The sequence below is a fragment of the Scophthalmus maximus genome, chromosome 20, assembly GCF_022379125.1.
Source record: "Scophthalmus maximus strain ysfricsl-2021 chromosome 20, ASM2237912v1, whole genome shotgun sequence".
Classification (NCBI taxonomy): Eukaryota; Metazoa; Chordata; class Actinopteri; order Pleuronectiformes; family Scophthalmidae; genus Scophthalmus; species Scophthalmus maximus.
This window is the reverse complement of record NC_061534.1, coordinates 14653678-14673392: the sequence shown is the minus strand read 5'-3', so window position 1 is coordinate 14673392 and position 19715 is coordinate 14653678. Positions and strand designations below refer to the sequence as shown.

Below are 19715 nucleotides of genomic sequence, written 5' to 3'. Positions count from 1 at the left end.
ATTTCTTTCTTTTTAAATGATTAAATGTGTTTGGGATTGAGGTATGAAGGACTAAATCTGCCAAAATAGATTATAAAAAGGGCCCCCACTTAAAAAGTGGCCTGGCTGGGGCTATTTTTCCCGGACCAATGATTGTCCCAGTCCGGGCCCCGGTCGGTACACCTGTGAACAACACAGTGGCGTGGGAGGGCAGTTAGTTTGGTGGCTGAGAGAATTCAATTTATGTTGACTTCCCTTTATAGTAAGAAAATCAATGTGCTGCGAACTCACTGCATTTCCCCCATGACATACTGTCAGAGCTTTGTGTTACTGAAGCAAACACACTCAATAGTTCCCCCCTTAAAGGGACGTTCCACAGATTTTACAGGAAGTTCAGTTAACTGGTGTTTTCACTCGGTGTGTGAAAACAGTCGCATGATGTCTCCTGCTGGCCCTAAGAGAGATTTACGAAAACTGAAAAAAAAAGAAAAAATATTGATGATGAAATCAGGGTTATCTCAGTTTGAGATTTAAAACTTTTGAAGAAGCCCAGAGTTACAAACTGGAGGTGTGGGGGTTGAAAGATATATATTATATAAAGATAGATATATAGAGTATATTTTAGCCAGTGCTGTATACTCTGATGCATCATGGGAAAGGATGGAAAAGCTCTTTTGAACGTAGGAAGAAAGGGTTGGAATATCCCCAAAAACAAGGAAAAGTTTCTGATTGTAGCTTCATATGACTCAATCAGTGATTACACACACACTCAGCTTCCTCAGAGTTGCTTCCTCTTCAGGGCTTATCAACAAGATCATAGCTGCATCAGATTATCGCCCCGAAATGATGCGGAAGGTCTGAGGCAAACAGCTGAAACTAAGGAGGGTTAACCTAATCACATATAGGCTGCGATGGCCTTCCTCCAAAGGACTTTTTGCTCTTGATACACTCTTGATACACACACACATACACACACACACACACACACACACACACACACACACACACACACAGGGATACCCAGGGCAGTGCACTCAAGCGTGGTTCGCTGCAGTCCATTAAACTTGAGCATTATAGTTTGATATTTTGGGAAATGCCCTTACTCACTTTCTGACAGAGAGCTGAGAAAATATAACACCACTCCCTACAACGTCTCCTGCGAGCAGTCTGCTAACGTAGCTTAGCACAAAGAAACGGGGGGGGGGGGCAGCACGTCTGGATCTGTTCAGTGGTTTGCTGTCTTACTACGTCATGCGTGCTTTGTTCAACCCATATGGAAACCAAACTGTAAAAAACACAACTTTCAATATTAATATAAAGTTATTGGCATACTATGGTCTGTCCCGTGGCTTCTTGTTCATAATATGGTTTCTGAGAAAAAAAGCCTAATTTGCTTATGATATAGAGAAAAATGGGGGGGAAATAATCAGTGTGATTTATTGAGATGTGACATGCTGGCTGCCTGTTGTATGACAAAAAAATGAGATTAGCCCCAGGGATCACATGTGTGTGTGTGTGTGTGTGTGTGTGTGTGTGTGTGTGTGTGTGTGTGTGTGTGTGTGTGTGTGTGTGTGTGTGTGTGTGTGTGTGTGTGTGTGTGTGTGTGTGTGTGTGTGTGTGCGCGCGGCTCCATGGCTCGGCTCCAGGGAGATGACTCCAGCCTGTGACTGTCTGCAGCTGTAAACAACAGCAGTGAAATAACACATCACATGCTCCTCTCTCCTCCGTATCTCTCCTTCTTTTCCCATGTCTCATGCGCACAGTGCACGACAGCGGATCTATGAACCCCTCTGATCCTAACTCTGACCAGACCCTCCGCCCTTATCGGTGCAGGTCTAGGTCGACGCTCACTGTACTTGATTAATGTGCCTCTTCCTGTGTCTGACGAGCCCGGTCGCGTCCCCGACCTTCGGCGTTTTGTCATAACTCTTGCCCCGACAGATTTAGGTCTTTTCCCGTTTTCATCTGCGGCCCCCGAACTAAACAACAAGAGCCCCTCTCCTACACTTACAAACTGTTATCAGCAGACCACTATTGTGTTGCATCTTATCTCCAGACCTGCTGATGAGCCGGACAGGCTTCTGAAAAAACGAAGATCTTTTAAACATTGCTTGCATTTAAAAGTTTTTAAAAGATAGTGTGATATGTTTTAAATGTATCAGGAATAAGTCCGTCACTGACTGCCCCCCCGTTCCCTCACCAGGACTCGAAGCAGGTGGTGGAGTCCTACAAGTCTGGGTTCGAGCCCCCAGGGGATGTGGAGTTCGAGGACTACGGCCAGGCCATGAAGAGGACGGCGTCCGACACCAGTCTGTCCAACTCCAGAGAGGCCAAGGAGAGGCCTACCGGCAAGAGCAAGGGCAAACTGTGGCCTTTCATTAAGAACAAGAACAAGGTAACACGTGAATGCACGCACACGACCCAGAGCCACATTTACACCGGCCTCACAACGCCTCACCGGCCGCAGTGAATTTCACTTTGCACATCTGGTCACATTGGGGAGATTTTTATGGGGCAGGAGGGCTGGGTGGATGTTTTAGGTTATGTTACTTTATGTTGGTTATGTCTCGTGATATAGTGGCTATAAAATGTGTTCAGCGTAGTATCTGTTGCATTGCTTTTATTATCCTTTGACTTTGGTTGACTTCTGTTGAGGTCTCTCTTTAGTGTTGCCACTTTTTGTTGTTATTTTTTGCTGCCCCCCTTTTCCTCCTCCCCCGGCAAATCACCCTCGCCGATTACGGAGCCGCCCTTCTGTAACACACACTAATGTATTTCTTACCTTCAACTCGTGGACGGACTCATCTGGCAGATATTAACTTGACCTAAAGTAACAGTCTCTCCTTCACCGTCCCCCCCCCCCCCCCATCAACTTGGTGATCGGCACCGAGTCGCCTCCTTCAGTTTCCTGCTTCTGAACAGCAAAACTGATCTCTGACTGCTTCATGGGCTGGTGGCACTGTTGATTCTGGATTAAATTAGAGTGTGTGTGTGTGTGTGTGTGTGTGTGTGTGTGTGTGTGTGTGTGTGTGTGTGTGTGTGTGTGTGTGTGTGTGTGTGTGTGTGTGTGTGTGTGTGTGTGTGTGTGTGTGTGTGTGTGTGTGTGTGTGTGTGTGTGTGTGTGTGTGTGTGTGTGTGTGTGTGTGTGTGTGTGTGTGTGTGTGTGTGTGTGTGTGTGTGTGTGTGCGTGCGTGCGTGCGTGCGGAAGAGGGAGATGAAGGATGGAAGCAAGGGTGTGTAATTCTAGCGTACTGACAGAAAATGGTGTGCGTAAACTCCCAAATATAAAGTTTACTTATTCAGAACAGTGTGTTTCTATTATCTGTGCTTGATGCCACACACACAAACACACATGGAACCTATGCTGTGCATTCACACACCTGCATGCAAGCATAACAGATCACTTGCATAAATACAAAACTGACATTTCAGTATAAAAGCACCATAAATGTTCTGAAAGAACCAAGTCATAGAGGCATTTTTTTATAAATGCCCATGCATGTGCATCGTGTGGTAGCGTCAAACGTGTCACTGCTTCTCTCTCTTAACCGCTTAACTGCAGTCAGATGTTTCAGGACAGCCATAAGAAATTAGCTTTCTCTGATGAGGGTGACCTCACACTCAGCTGTCGACTCTTCTGGGATGTAGTGAACTTCTCGTCCCAGCTGGCATGTTTCAAAGTCGGGAAAGAAAATGAAAAAACTAAAGAAAGGAAAAGGGATTTCTCTAAAACGGACGCCTGCATGTGCTTTGACTGAAACTCTTTGCTGTTCGCTTCGTCGCAGCCGTCGCTTGCTCTAACACAATTTAAGCTGCCACGCTCACTCTGGTCGTTTTTCCTCTTTTTAACTGTTTTTTTGTTTTGTTTTATGTGTTTGAGTTTTTCCACAACATAACTTACTGAAACACTAGGTTTGATATTCCTTCAGTTGTCTTTTACTTTGTGTTTGGGTTTTCTTTTGTGTGATTATTTTTTAATATTTGTGGGAGGCTTATTTATTTCGTTTTGTGTTCCCTCCTCCTTTTCCTCCTTTTGTCTTTTTTCGTTGGTTTCTCGCCCCTCTTGTGCTTCTTCTTCCTCCTCCTCCATGTTTTTCCTCCTCCTCTCCGTCACGGCTCCCCATCTTACTGGTAGCTTATGTCCCTGTTAACGTCCCCCCACCAGCCCCCACCTGCCCCCCCAGCCTCATCCCCGCCCTCACCCTCTGCTGTTCCCAACGACCCCCAGTCTCCCAAGCAGCAAAAGGAGCCCCTCTCCCACCGCCTCAACGACTTCATGAGCTCCAAACCCAAAATGCACTGCCTCCGGAGCCTGAGGCGAGGGGTAAGTGTGTGTGTGTTGTGTGTGTCCGGCAGGCTTTGTTGTGCATGTTAGTCTGTATGAGCACAGAGCTGTGAACCTGCTGCACTGTCTGGGCGAAATAGTGGATGACTGAACATTACCTGTTAATTACACTTATGTAATCTAAATTGATGCAATTATTAAAAACGACTAAAGAAAAATAGAATAAAGTTAGAACAACAGGCCCGTCCCCTTCACTCACACAGTGCTCAGGCTTTGTGCTTCTCTAGCATGCTTCCGTAGCGCATAGCTGTGAATCCATCGTACTTGTCTGACTCACCAGCAGTATCTCCATCTTGTCCCTTCACTCTTCATATTAACCGTGCTCACAATGACAATCACAATGTCCCTCCCACCCGCCTTACCCTCCTTCTTGACAGAAATTAGCAAGACCCCCTGAGCATGGAGATGCCATTTGCTCCCCGCGCACTTCTCTGCAGTCTGTGCTGCAGGCAGATATTTGGGTTTTTTTGCATTTCATACAAGGAAAAGAACAGAAAGAGAAGGATTAAATATCACAATAAAGAATCGAGTCAAGGGTTGTGGGTGTGGCCGCAGGTGGTTACTTCTGTGTGGAGTGAGATGGCCGGGAGAGTCCAAGAAGGCTTCCTGGAGGGCGACTGTGTCAGCCCAAGCGCAGTGTCCTGCTGGGTGTCTTCACCCGTTCCTCCTCTAGAGTCCAGAGTGTGTACAAACAGGGGCGGCTGGGCTGGGGCAGGTCATAGCATTCCTTCCCGTCATGCGCCTCGCCCTCCAGCTCCCCCCTGACCTCAGGAACGGGCGGCTGCTCACGTGTTCCTTCCGGACCCCCACACAAATATAGTTTTTTGTTTGTTTACATTCGTATTTTTGAAAGGGTAGAAAAACACTGGTGTGAATTGATGCTCATGTGACGTCTGAAAAAAGGCTACCGGACAATAAAGTGCCCCAGTGCAGTGTGTGTGAGCGTATCGTAAAGGAAACGATTGAAGGTCAGCAGAAAAAAGGGGAAGTGTGTGTTTTCTCAAGCGCCAGATGAATCTAGCAGGAAGTGCCCCGTTTTTCTCAAAGCGGAAGTGCTGCGACAACTCTCGAGAAGAGCGATAAAGAAAGAAGAAAATGTTCAAAGTTAAATCGGACGCATTGTTTTCGACGGTGAATACATTCAAAAGCTTGAAGTTTGACCTTACTGTAACATTTCACAGCACAAGTAAAAGGATGAATGGTGTTTTTAAAGGCCATGAGGTCAGCAGCTGTATCATAGTAGAAAGCTCTAGTTTAGTATTTCCATATATCATAACAATACATTTGATCAGTGTGTACTCCTTTGCATGTCTCACAGTTTCCTGTTTGCTTTTCATGTATATAGATGTTGTATGATTTAGAGTTCATTTGATAAATCTACCATATATTACAGGTAAATCAAAGGCGACAGAAGGTGCACGGTAAATCCAGTGAAATGACAAAGAGGTCCTTTAGTGACACCGGCCCCCACTGCTTCACTGGCACAGACAGTTTGGGCTAAAGCCTCTGAACAACTGCAGGTAGAGGGCGGGGCAGGGCTCCACCTCCATCTGGTCAAATCAAGCTTACTAGCCCCAACACTTTATCCCCAGTACCACAGACTCTTTTGTTCTTCATTGAAGGAGCTTATTCTTGAACGGGGTATCTGCAGGTCTTACTGACTTTGTGAGGAATTTAGAGTATCTTCATTTAAATTCACAAAGGTCTTAAAGGGGCAGTACGCGATTGTAAAGCAATACCCGTTTTGGACAAATCAGCGAATATTTCCTCACTGTCCACTAGCTGTCGCGTTTATGTGTGCGCCGGAACAAAAAATCTGGGCCCAGCCCAGGGTCTGTAAATCGTCTCACAACACTGCGAGTGCAGCTGGTAAACATCACTGTCGACGCCTCAAGAGACGTGCTGGCGGGTGGCGCTGCAACTCCGCGGTTTTTTCCTAGTGGTTAGTGCTCCAGACTCCCAATACCGGAGGGCGGTAGACAACAAGCTCTCTCCAAAATTGCTTACTGACCCTCACATTATGTTAGTTATCAAGTCTTTTTCTGATCTGATTGCAGACTGTGATATCACATTCTACATGTAGTTAATCCAAGTAGGATTGTTGTGGCCTCCAAGAACCGGTGGCAAACTCAGACCTGTGGTAAACTCTGTCACTACTGCTAGCAACAGTGGCTTGGAAGCCAATTGACTCCTAATGGGCAATTTTAGCAGTGATCATTAATCATCATCAGGCAGGAAAATAAAGACGATACTAAAGTTTCCCCTCTTCTACCTGCTGCAAGGAGAACGCGGTATCACATCAGGGATTAGAGTCGTTTTACTGGTGGTGATATTGTGGCTTGTCTCTCTGCACGGTGGAACGTTGTCTACCTCTGCAGGAGAGCCTTTGTGTGTTCCACATTAGCTGTGTAATCCATCCACAGTCACTGTGTACAGTATGTGCGCGCGCGTGTGTGTATCAGTGTTTTTGGGAGTCGAATTTCCGACGACCTGCAGTGTTAAAACTTTAAGACGTCAGTTGCTGTTGTCTGAGTTCTCACTGACGAAGCTGTGTTCTCTCCGACGACCACCACAGCAGCAATCCCCGCGCTCGCTCAGTTGTCACAAAGAGCTCATGAAGAGGACTTTGGGCCGGCCCACGTATGCTTTCGAAGCCAGGCAATATGTTGTAAGTGTGTGTGTGATGGGTGTCCGTGAGTACCAGCGTGGGGGGTGTGTGTGTGTGTGTGTGTGTGTGTGTGTGTGTGTGTGTGTGTGTGTGTGTGTCCCGAAGTATGGATGAACATTAAGTGTGTGTGGACATGTGTGATTAGTAAAATCCATGAACAACACAGACAGTAGCCTCATCGATAACAATTTGTTGTGTTTGTTTGTCACAATTAATTAGGAAACTTTTCCTCACAATGGAAGCTAGTGTCTGTGTCTGGCTCACTACTGATCACGTGGCCCCCGACACATGCAAAAAACAGAAGCGAATGATCGGAGAAGACGGCGACTTCATCCCATCATCACATGTATCAGCTTGAGGTTTCCTGTTGCTCGATGCGTCCCGCAGCATTTTCAGGGCCAAGGGGTCAATTCACAAAGTGTCACGAGCACCTGTGGGACGTGGGGAATTACGGATCAATCGTCCCCCCCCCCCCCCTCCGACTAAACCTCACCGTCAGGTGTGTTATAACATTAGGCGAGGTGTTGGTCACACTTTGGATCTGGGTTCAGCCTACAGTACCCAGAATTCACCCCTCCATGGCTTTCTATGTGCTGGTGTGTCATAGAGCAGCACCGCTATCTGTCTGTAAGTAACTCAATATACCTGTTTATCTCTGTGAGTCTGGGTGGTTGGGACGAGCTCTGGTTTTTTATTGTATTTATTCAACTTTGAAGAAGCGCATGTCAACAGATGAGGAGAGATTTATTCTACTGAGAGTTTATAATAAAGGTACTTATCATGTGACTTACTCATGCTTACAACCACACGCAGCTTTCAAGTGATTGCATGATTCATTACGTTTAGAGCAGGCAGCCACTCAGAGACGAGGATTTGCTCAGCATCTGCAGCAATCATTGTTTTTTTTTTAATAAGGGTCAATTTATTTGTGTGAAATGACAAATGCGAGACGATCAAAAATATAGGTTCAGAAGACATACATACATAAATAGGGATGAAATAGTTGGAAATGGAAACTAAAAAGGATATTAAGCTAGACCATGAAAGAAATTTGGTTGCAGGTAGATGAGGTACAATTTTTTATATATATATTTAAAGTGGTATTGCATCCTATCCAATGTAGGCAAATTGTATGATCAAACAACCCCATTTTGATATTTATTCTTAGGTTGATATGTAGGAAGAATTTTTTTTTACTTTTTCCTTTTATTTCCATTTAGGTCCAAAAACGTTTATAGGTAGAGATTAATTTCTTCCAGTTTTTTTTTAATTCCAGGATTTTAAGCGTAGATTATCAGAATTGCTCTAACACACAGGGTCATTACAACATCCAGTCCACATCTCTGACCCTGTCCAACAATGTTTGATTACCGATACAGAAAGTATTCAGGAATTGGCTCAGATCATGCGAGAGAGATGTATTAGCGGGGAGGTGAGTTGGCGTCATAGTGAGGACTCGAAGAGGCCCTTTTTCCAGGTGGATGATTTGATTAGTGGGCCAAAGGGAGTGGAGCTCCCCAGTGCACCGGGCTGTGAGCTTCTAACAGGATTACAAGTCATCCGCTCCAGCTCTACCAGCAAGTGGTCGTTAACCTTCTCCCTCCTCTCGTTCTTTGTGTCCAAAACACCAGCGCGTCCTCTCGGGACGTCCATTCAGGCCATAATGATTCAACACTTCTGACAAACTCCTTTTCTTCGTTTTTTTACACTATTTTAGTCTCGACGGCTTCTTTACCTTCACTCAGCTGCTTTCATCTGAAGTGTATCATAGAACTGGATGTGTAGATTTCTTAACATTAACAAGGGAGTGTTTTTTTGTTTTGATTGTTCAGGTTTTTCAAATTGTCTCTGCAGTTTGTCTGTGCTCAGTATCCGCCTCCATGTCAACGTATGGGAACTGCTGATTTGATATGTGCTTTTGGCGCCCCCTGCCGCCACTCGCGTGCCATTGTAACGGCAGCATGGCAGGGATGGAAAAGCAAAGGGTGCATCCATCGCTGTCGCAGCGCCCATATCCCTCCACGTCTTCCCCCTCCACATTTATTTTCACCCGTCGTCCCCTTAATTGTTTTCATACTTTACTCCACTTGCTTGTGCATTAGGTTGGTCCCTTATTGCCAACTTATTTCTCATTTTTCATTCATTCATCGCGTAAGAGATGCCAAACTTCACCACAGTAGAGAAGAGGTGGGGGCGCTCTATTCTTGACATTGCAACACAACAAGCCTTTAAGGTTGGGCTGCAACAGTCAATCAATTACTAAATTAATTGCCAACTGTTTTGATAATCGATTAATCGTTTCAAGTAGTTTTTATGAAAAAAAAAGGTTCAAACATCTCTGATATCAGCTTCTTAAATGTGAATTTCTTTGTTCCTCTATGACAGTAAAACTGAATATCTTTGGTTTATGGACCAAACAACTTATCAATCAATTATTCGAGAAAATAATCAACAGATTAATGGAAAATGAAAAGAATCGTTAGTTGCAGCCCCGCTTTAAGAGCTTATACCCTCTTTGACTTCAATGGTGAAGTTTGGCAAAGCGATATCATGAAATACATGTTAACAATTTGTGTTGAAAGGACAATGAAAACAAAATGCTCATGAGTTTCTCCTGATATATTATTTGACTTGTGTCTGTTGTCTCTTTCTCTCTCCTGCTCCTCGCCATTTCTATCTCCTCTCCTCCCCCCCCCACATGAAGCTTTCTCTCAAGCTGGTAAGCATGACCGTGTAACCGCACGAACCCGTAGCGGCATGAACAACAGCAGCACGTCACGTCACGTCCTCCCAGTAACACATTGTTAATAACGTTCTGTACGCCGTTATTGTTTTTGTTGTGCTCTCATTATTTTGGGGATTTGAGATGATGATCTAATTCTTGCGATGGACGCCCAAACTCATGTCGTTGTCTCATTTTTTGTGCTATTATTTTATTTTTGTTTGGTTTGTGTGGTTTTGGTTTTGTGTTCGTGTTCATGTTCTCGTCATGTCTCTCCCAAAACTGTGTCCGTGGTCTCTGTGGTGCAGATCACGCTCAATTCCCACGTCCGGAATCTCATCGAGGTGATCACATTTACTCTGTGTCTTATCTCCGTCCGTCTCGTAGCCTTGTCTGGTAGTCCCTACTGTCCCCCGCAAATTCTTTGTCTGTGTAACAAATACTAATCTGATCTTACGTAGAGGTCGCTCACTCGTGTCCTTACACTGCATGCCAGATTTCAATCAATGCCGTTCTCATCGAAGAGTGATGATATTTTAACAACACACTTTGAAGTATTTAAGTCTCAAATGATTTGACATTTTGGGAAGTTCACTTCTTCCAAAGGTAGCTAGCGCTCTCATGTCAGCGCAGTAAACATGAAGCTTCTTCCAACAAACAGTCACCTTATCTTAGCACGAACACTGAAGCTAAGGAAATCCTCCAACTTCAACACTTCATCAACACGTCCTGTCTCGTTTGATTAAAACATGTAAAAAACCAAAGTGGCGTGACCAGTTGGAGACCGTGAGCAGGGAGTCACTGCTGCTGGCTGAGCAATGGTTCCCCTGCGGAAACAGCCAGGCTAGCTGTTTTCTTGCTAGCCCTAGCCGCCGGTGTTTGTGCTAAGCTAAGCTAACGGCCTGCTGGCTCTAGCTTCACATTAGCTGTACTGGCACGAGAGCAAATCGCGGCAGCAAAGTGGGAAAGCGCATTTCACAAAATGTGGAATATTAAGCCTTTTCGTGATTTGTGTCACTTTTGTTTTTTTGTGTTACAATTTAGAACATTAAAACAAAAACAAAAAATCTTACAAATTTAAAAATAGATTTAGAACCTTAATCCATGCTTGATTCAATACACAACCATAAATGTACGATTTCGTATCCATCCTAAATGTATTATTCTACACACAACAGATGACGTAATGCCTTGTCCATAGTTTTAGCTTTGATTGTGTAGATTCGACGTAAGCTACATGAAGAAAACAAACACTAACACGTGACTTGTAAATGAGTATGAAGCATGTCCCTGCATGACAATCTGACAGATCTTTGTTGTGTTGCATGCCTGGTAAGTGTTGCGTGCTGATGCAGGGTGAAAGGGTAAGGTCGCCACGGTAACCTGGCTGCTGTGACCCTTTGACCTGGCTCATGTGCAGTGAATCCTGACCACAAGTCCGTAGCTCCAGCAATTATAACCCGTGAGGTCCAACCGCAGACTTTGACCTATTCAGTCCACACACAAGCGATACAGTGTTCGATACCAGAGTCCCAATGGGAACCATATTGCATAAAATGAATAAATATGAGTCAATATTTTTTTTCAGAAGTATGAAAACAATAGTATTATAATAATTACAGGGTTTTATTAGAGCTCATTTGTATAAAAAAAAAGTTAAACTTTTCTCTCAGGTAAAAGTCCCCGCCCCCTCAACCATCAGCCAATCACATGTTCCCAGCAGGCTTACCAACTGCCCTCCCTATTTAGGACTTTAGGTCCTATCAGCTACATGAGACACAGTCATGGATGTTTCCCATAGAAAATACCAGGGAAGACACTGAGGGAGGGTCCTTATTTGAGTCGGGGAAGTTCAAACGAACACTGTTAGGCTCATGATGAGTAGAGATTTACTGATACAATAGTTCACAATTCAATGGTTCATGAAAAACCTTGAAAAAGCATTGAAAAAGGACCAACCTGCGCCATGGCAGCGTGACTCACCAGTTCAGAGTTAGAGCCTGGAAACTTTCTCATCAGGAGATATGAACCATTAGGCAGCCCCCCACCTCTCAATCACCCAGCCTCCGGTTTAAGACGCATTAGCCGACTGAAACACTTAAAAGCAATAAAAGCAATAAAAGGATGCAGCTAATACAATATAACATTTCCGATGCATCTGCAGAGAGCAGTAGGTGAGGTGTGGCGGCTGAATAGGTGAAAGGCCTCGAGTCAATGTGCAGAAAAACATCCCGGCGCTCTGTGAGTGTGTTAGAGAGCGGCTGCAGTATCTCCTTCAGGTGGAATAATGTGCCGAGAGCATAACAAGTTGTTGTCCATCCATCCCTGATTTCACTGGGTTTAACAGCAAAGGGAGATACTGCACCTTACTAGATACGATCCCTGTCAAAACAAGCAACACTACAAATCCTGGATTATAAAGTTACGTTTCTTTTTATCTCACCATTTCTCCATTTTTGGTTTCCCTTCCTGCCTTTTTTTTTTCTCTTCTCCTTCCTCTCAGGGTTCTGGACCGGAGGACTTCAGCCACCTGCCACCAGAGCAGAGGAGGAAGAAGCTCCAGAGCAAGATAGACGACTTAAATAAAGACATTCAAAAGGAGATGGACCAGAGGTATCCTCATGTTTACATTTAGCACAACATAAACTGGTCCCCTCCACGCGTGACAGGCAGTGTTTATGTTCACCTCTTGATTCTGCAAAATACCGACTGTTGTCATTTGCTCTCACAGGGACGCGCTAACCAAGATGAAAGACGTATATGTGAAGAACCCTCAGATGGGAGACCCCGCCAGCGTCGACCCCCGGCTATCGGAAATAGGCCAGAACATCGAGAAGTTCCAGTTTGAAGTGCAGAAGTTTGAGGTCAGTCCGGTGCCAGTCGCAGCTCTCGTTTCTGTGAATGTTAGTGTTGGCAAAGTTATCTTGTTTAGTTAATCCGAGACTGTAAATAGCGAGGAGTTCTAGCACGCGCACACACACACGCACGCCTGCCGCTGGTGTCGTTCCAAAGAAGACTGCTGCTCATCCATATTAGGAGAAGATGTGTAGCAGCTGGAGGAGCCGACCGGCTGCATGTTTCACCTTTTCTTTCCACAAGGAGAGAAGAGTCCAAGAACAAAGGCCTTGTTTCACCCTGTAAATAAATGGCAAACGAGGAGGAGTGAAAAACAGAGGTGTTCTTCCTCTGAGGCTTATTTCCAAACGATAAATACCATCCGATTCCTGGATAAATAATTCCATTAGGCTTGAAATGAGTTTCAAGTCATCCTGTAGGAAGAAGACCGATCAGCTGCAGCCGACGCATCATTGTTGCGTGTGTTTCAGGGCTGGTTGGCGGAGGTGGAGGAGAAGATGCCATCCAAGAGCGACACACACCGGAGAAGTGGCATCTATGAGACCCAGAACAGCACAGCAGTGAGCAACAACTGTGCGCAGGACAGAGAGAGGTATGGTATACTCTGACAAACGCCCCCCTAAAAACCTGTCCCCCAGACCCCAGACCCCTCCGGAGTTGTTGCACATTGTCTTCGTTCGAAAGAAAACTATGTATGTTTTCACAGTACATTTACTGTGTGTGTTGGCCCTTGAGCAGCCCGGATGGCAGCTACACGGAGGAGCAGAATTCAGAGACTCAGGTCAAAGCCAACACCCACCCGGTCCCCACGTCCTCCACGCCGGAGTTCGACGACGAGTTTGACGACGAGGATACCCTGCCCACCATCGGCACCTGCAAAGCCTTGTACCCCTTCGAAGGTAACTCCAACTCCAAATGTTTAAATCAAAAAACAAATAAACCCAAACAGACTCATGTTCTGATTTATCCAAGAATGAAGCTTGCTTGTCGGTTGGGCGCCACACACACACTCTGTGGTTGGGCTGCTGGTAAGGTCTTGTTGTTTTTTTGGGGAAACAGACTTAAAGGGGCAGTTAGCGATTCCAAAGCAAAACACCTTTTGTGAAAATCAGCAAATATTTCCTCGCGGTCAGCTACCTGTCGGTTCTGTTTGCGTGCAGGAAAAAAGTCTGTGTTTGTGCCGCAGACCTGGCTCTGTAAATCGAAAAACCCCAAAAAACTCCCACATTCCCCCGGACAGAACACTGCGAGTGCAGTTTGTAAACGTCACTCGTCAACACCTTAAGATACCTGCTAGTGATTTGCGCATCAGGTTCGCAGTCCGGTCACAGCAGGAATATCACAACATCAACAACAAAGAGAGAGACAAGCTTTCTCCAAAATCGTTTACTGCCCCTTTAACCGGGCCCTGGCTCCTGTGGATGCAGTTGTGGAGGAATTCGATTTAGATTCTTTCGAAATGCAGTGTGGGTGTGACCTTTCTGAGGAAATATGTTGAGGAGGAAAGTAGACGCACTATTTTGAAATTTCGAATTCTCAAAGGATGTCGCATGTAGTGCTGGGTGCAAATCAGCGTGAGATAAAGTCAAGAGCCCGGATTAATTAGAGGGTATGATGATGATGATGATAACTGCTGGTAAACATCTGAAAAAACAGATAACTAGTTGTAGTTGAACATGTATCATAAACAATGACCTCACTATCAAGTTTTAATTTACCATCGTACATTTTGGCTGTAGAGGTTGTCCTTATTTAAATTTTAGTAAATCTAGTCTTGCACACAATGGGAGAACATAAATTTAGTGACTTTTTTTGGGTTTCACAAAACCTCTATATGTTCTTCATGATGATTGTTTTACAGTACACTATTTTATGAAGTTTTATCACAAATTCATTTCTGGGCCCCAGGGAACCACTGGTCTAATGCATTAATTTAGTATTATCATAAAATCCAGGAGTTACTAACTCATAATTTGAAATATCAACACATGCTTATAACCACTTTTGTTTGGAGCTTCCACCTGCAAAAAGTTTGAAAGAGCAAAAATATAAAGAATGGTTATGGAAAGATGAAGTGAAGGAGATGAAGTAAACGTGCAGGACAGATTGGGGATAATTTACATGAAGTTAGTTGAAGGCCGTTCCTGTTCTCTTACTATCTCTCTTTTTTTTCTTTTCTTTTCCCGTCCACTTTGTGCAGGTCACAACGAAGGCACCATCTGCGTGACCGAGGGCGAGCTGTTGTACGTCATAGAGGAAGACAAAGGCGACGGGTGGACGCGGGTGCGCAGGAACGAGGACGAGGAGGGATACGTGCCCACGTCCTACGTCGAGGTCTTTTTGGAAACGAATGCCAAAGGTGCTATGACATACATATAACTCCGCAAGTGTGTTTATTATGTTCCTGAAGTTTCCAGTGATTAGTGATTGTTCCTGGATAGCTCAGATAAGAGAATCCCCTCCCTCACACACACACGTGGCCGTTCTCTATCCCAGGGAGGGACCAATCAGATTTGTCCATTGTGCCTAGTTAAAGTTGGGACAGTCATGGCAGACCGTGCGAGTGTGTGTCACTGTGTCACTAATTCATGAGCAGTGAACAAAACACACACCGATGTGCAGGAAGTGACGCCGAGCTTCTTCGTGTCGAAGAAGTGTGTTTGATGAGAAGCTTGTTGCTCCTCACCTCTTAGTCTCTACACTGCCACCTAGTGGTCACACATAAAATATGACACGCACACCCTGCCAGAGCTCAGCATGACAGGACAAATCACTGACAATGATCATATGCACATTTTAAACACTGTACTTGATTTTTTTTTGGTATGTTTTTTTTTGTTTTGTTTGTTTGTTTTAAGATGTAAAATGTCAGAAGACCTGCTTTTAATCAAGTCAGATCCACAACCTCTTACGGATATTTGAGCGTGAACGTTGAATCGTCGCGCAGGTCACATGTTGGACTGTGAAGAAAAAGCATGAGCTCCGTGTGCAACCATACAACTGTAATTTAAATCTGCTGTAAAATATGAAAACAGATATTTTTGTAGGATCAGAACAGAAAAAAAGTGTTGCATGCTGTAGATTAATCATAATGCCTTTGCAAAATGAAGCATTGTGAAAGCAAGTATTCTCTCCCTGTAAGGGTTAATTTTAATGAAATGAATTATTGGATTAGCAACTAATCATCCCCTTCAGATTTTTTATTTTCTTTTTTTTCCGACTCCATGGTGAGACCTGGCTGAGATGTGGAGCTGTGAAAACTCTGTGGTTTTTCTTGCATGGGCCTCTGAGCAGCACCTCTGTGCATTCACTGTTAAAAGCATGGTGTGTGTACGGCCTCTGTGTCATTTCTAGGGATGCACCGAAATATAAAATTGTTGGACGAAACCAAACATAATGAAACACGTGGCCTAAATGTGCTATTTACTTTTTTGTCTTGATTTTCAAGGAAAAAAATAATTACAAAGTTAATAAATATTTATAAAGCACTAAACTTATTTTTTTACATTCCAGCAGACATTATACCAACTAAAACAGAAATATAACCTAAAAAATATATTTAAATTAGAACAAAATAAAAAACTTTTATCTTTTGATTTATTAACCCTCCCTTGTCAGCTGCTCAAAGGGGGCGAGTAGAGAGAGACGTGGATTAACACCCGCTGGTTGGCGGTGAATGTCGCGGGCAGGTCAGAAGCTATTTTTGTGTCATTCTCTGACATTTTCAATGCTTCCACACTGCCGACATGTTGTTTTGCGGTCGTGTCGTTAAAAACATTGTTCGGTAAAAATTATTGGGCCCTTTTCACAAATAGTCGGCGGCCGGACATTAGGTGCATCCCTGGTCGTTTCACTTCTAATGAGACTGTCCTTCTCCTGTACGACACTCAAAGATCATCTCTTTCATCACACGCGCCTCTCTTTTACTCACACTTCAGTTTCTGGCAACAGCATGAGGATATTAAAGTGCAGCGTGTCTGTGCTGTAAATACAAATTTCACAGACTGTCATTTTTTATTTTTTATTGTGGAGCATTTGAAAAGTGCTGCATGTTGCAGTATTGTCAAGATTCCAGCATGTTGTGAGTGACCAGGTCGAGTGGCTGCATCCCAACATGCATTCGAGCCAGATGTAGACTGTAGTGGAACAAGCTGAAAGGTTCTCCGTTAAACAGATCAGTCAAGGTGTTTCGACATATTCAGTATTTGCAGATTGTACTCCAGTTTATAGTAGTTTTTCATCATGACGACTTTCTTCCTCCTTCCCGTGTCTGATTCACCGGGTTGCTGTCTTTTGCTCGATTTTTTTTTCTTCCTTGAGCGCAATCTAACTTTTCTTTTTGTCATTTTTTTTTTTCCTTCTCCCCGTTTGTTTGTATTTCCTTTTTTGAATTGCAGATTCCTAAAAGTGTGAGACTGGCTGAGGGACGGCAGGGCAAGCAAGCCTCGGGAGACACCACCACGTTCCTCACACGCGCTCACAGGGTCTGAGAGAAAAAAGTGAAAGACGACCCGAGTCTAAAAGAGAGAGAGAGAGAGAGACGGCAGATGTTAAGGCTAAAAGATAAACTTATCAGCAGTGTTGCGCCTCCTCTGCGACGTGAAGCGAGGCTAAGAGAATCTCAACAAAATTTTTGGCGCTCATAACCTTTTCCATTCTTAACGCCCATTCAGCAGTCGCAACCACAGCACAGTTTTCTTTGTGTTGTTTTCGGCTAAGCTTCGCTTCTTAATGTCACTAACTCCGCTTGCACCGCGCGCGCTCATGGGATTGGCTGTTGGCTTCCTCAGACTGAACGCCACCCCTCCTTCTTTCCCCTTACCTTTGCCCCGTTGCAAACACACACACACACACACACACACACACACGGCAGAGGGTGTGGTCAGAGAGACGACGGAGACCAACATGAGCCCACGGACAAAAGACCAGCAGCAGAAATCATGGCCCCCCTTCATCCTCACTCACTCATCGACTTCGGAGATAATCATCCACCTACATACATCGTGCAATACACACTGTCACACCCCCCTCCCACTAAAGTCAACTCCATATTTGCAGGTTTCACCAGCCTGGAAACAGAGGAGGTGAAGTCGCTGATCATCTGTTTGATCTGAGTGATGCTTGTATGTATGTTTATTTAAAAAAAGAAGGAAAAAAAAAAGGGTTTTGTGTGTCGATGTTTCCAATCTTCTCTACACCACAGTCACTCCCGCATCTCCCCCCCCCCCCCCCCGGACCAGCTGGAGGGAAAACGGACGGGTTTCGGGGGATCATTCACCATCACGCTCATCCACCGGTTTCCCCCGTCCCCGTCACTGGTGCCTGTTCTTCTCTCTGACCACCCCCCCCCCCCCCCACCCCCCCATCACTTCCAAGGCCCCCCTCCCCTTCTCGGGCAGCTCAGGCTATCCCTCGGCTGCTTTGAGTCCCTGAACCACCCACCCACCGCTTCCCTTCTTCCCACCGCTCAGGGGCGTTGTGGTGTGCTGCATGCTTGCCCTGTCTTCCTCCTCGCCCCTCTGCTGGCAGCCCGGCAGGAGAGGTGGTCTGGTCAGCTTAAGCCCCGCCCCCCCCCCCCCCCTGCCTCCAGCCTTTCTGTTCAGTTAACCCTCATTGCCTGGTCGATCTGTTTGAATTAACCTGAATGCTACTGTTTGGGTTCGGTGCCTGTGTTTTTTTTTGTTTTAGTGTTTTTTTTTCTTCACCTCTCTTCTGTTTTCTGTGCAGAAAGCATGTTTCCTTGGTTTCTGGACAGCGAGTGAGTGAGCGAGCGATCGCCTCCTCCCACTGTTCCCAGGTTCAATCTCTAAACTGCCATTGGGACCTGAAATGTTTGTTTTCTGAATGATGTCATGCGTCAGTAGGTCACGGAAGTCTTGTGCATTTTGTTTTTACTGTAAGTCCACAGTACAGTATGTATGTAACAATGTTAGTGTTGTATGTTTTGATCTGAGTGTCTAACGCGAGTTGTTGTTAGTTTACAGTTAGTCACCTTGTGGCAAAAGGTCACTTGGTCCACGCAGCAGTCGACCCAAAAACGAAAAAACCCACGACGATATGATTCACACCCTGATGTTTTTTAACGACGGTCCACTTACCGTCGACCGTATATGAAAATATACGGTGATTCATCACTTCCCTGTGAACTTGTGTCTGAAAGTGTGACGGAGTCGCCCGTTCACCGCGGGTTTTTGTGTTCAATCACTGGGAGAGAGAATGATGCGGATGTTCACCGTGACACGGTTGAAAGAATCATTAATAATGTGATTATCTTTTTAAAAAGTTATGGGGGCGCAAATTTCAGAGAGTTTTTGTAATCACGAGGAATTATGCCCCTCGCCAACCCCCTCCCCCCTCTGCTCAATGGCACATAATGTATGTGATTTTTTTTTTTTAAGATTTTGTTTTCTATTTTAATGATCTTAAGTGGAGATTCTGCTTTCTGTTTTTATGTTGAGCTGGAAAGTTGTTGTTGCTTTTTTTCTTTTCTTTTTTCTTTTCTCCGGCCTGAAGGGGACTGAAATCCCTTAAACAGTTCCATGGTCTGCGTTTTTGGATGAAGCCATCACTGAATATTCATCTGCTGCAGAACGTAATATATCAACACATCCTGGACGGACGAGTGATGGACACAATGGACTCTTGATGAAATCGAATCCCTGCTGAATCCAGCTTCAAAAAAGTACCACGTTCGCTTTTACGCCACCCGTTTCAAAATATCACAATATCAAACGAGACCTTTAGTTTTGTTTTATTTAAGTGATACATCATAAGCCAATGGAGGTCAAGACCACCACAAATCGTTTAGTCGGTTCCCCCCTGAATAACCTACGCCTGTACAGTGGAAATGGCGCGATGGAATTAGAGAGAATATATATGAATATATAAATAAAGTTTAAAAAGGAGAACATCTATTTTAACTATGGAGAGTCTTACCGTTACTTTATCTGCTTTGCAAAGTGAGACCTCGTTTCCTTCGTGAGGCCTACCAAATGGTGTGTTTTTGCACTTTTTTCGTTTGTGTTCCATTTGGTAGCCCCCTGCTTGTGTTTCGGAGCACTGAATACTTTGTATTGTGTTTACTGTGCCAATTAAATATGCCTGGTAAGTAAATGAGGGGTTGTGATTTTTACTATTTCTTCCTC

At 44.6% G+C, this 19715-nt stretch overlaps 1 protein-coding gene across 22 annotated transcripts in view; it reads left to right on the top strand.

Moving 5' to 3' along the window:
- LOC118284711 (formin-binding protein 1) overlaps positions 1-19683 on the top strand; it is a 59132-nt gene extending 39449 nt beyond the window's left edge. For 4 of the 22 annotated variants that reach the window (XM_035607657.2, XM_035607653.2, XM_035607658.2 and 1 more), the window contains exons 9-17: positions 2183-2374; positions 4115-4303; positions 9697-9711; positions 10023-10058; positions 12218-12327; positions 12446-12578; positions 13041-13162; positions 13297-13469; positions 14771-16959. In XM_035607657.2, the coding sequence (XP_035463550.1) occupies positions 2183-2374; positions 4115-4303; positions 9697-9711; positions 10023-10058; positions 12218-12327; positions 12446-12578; positions 13041-13162; positions 13297-13469; positions 14771-14949 (1149 nt within the window). In that variant the 3' untranslated portion in view covers positions 14950-16959. The other 18 variants (XM_035607654.2, XM_035607664.2, XM_035607655.2 and 15 more) reach the window with 18 other exon arrangements.
- Positions 19684-19715: the final 32 nt, after the last annotated feature.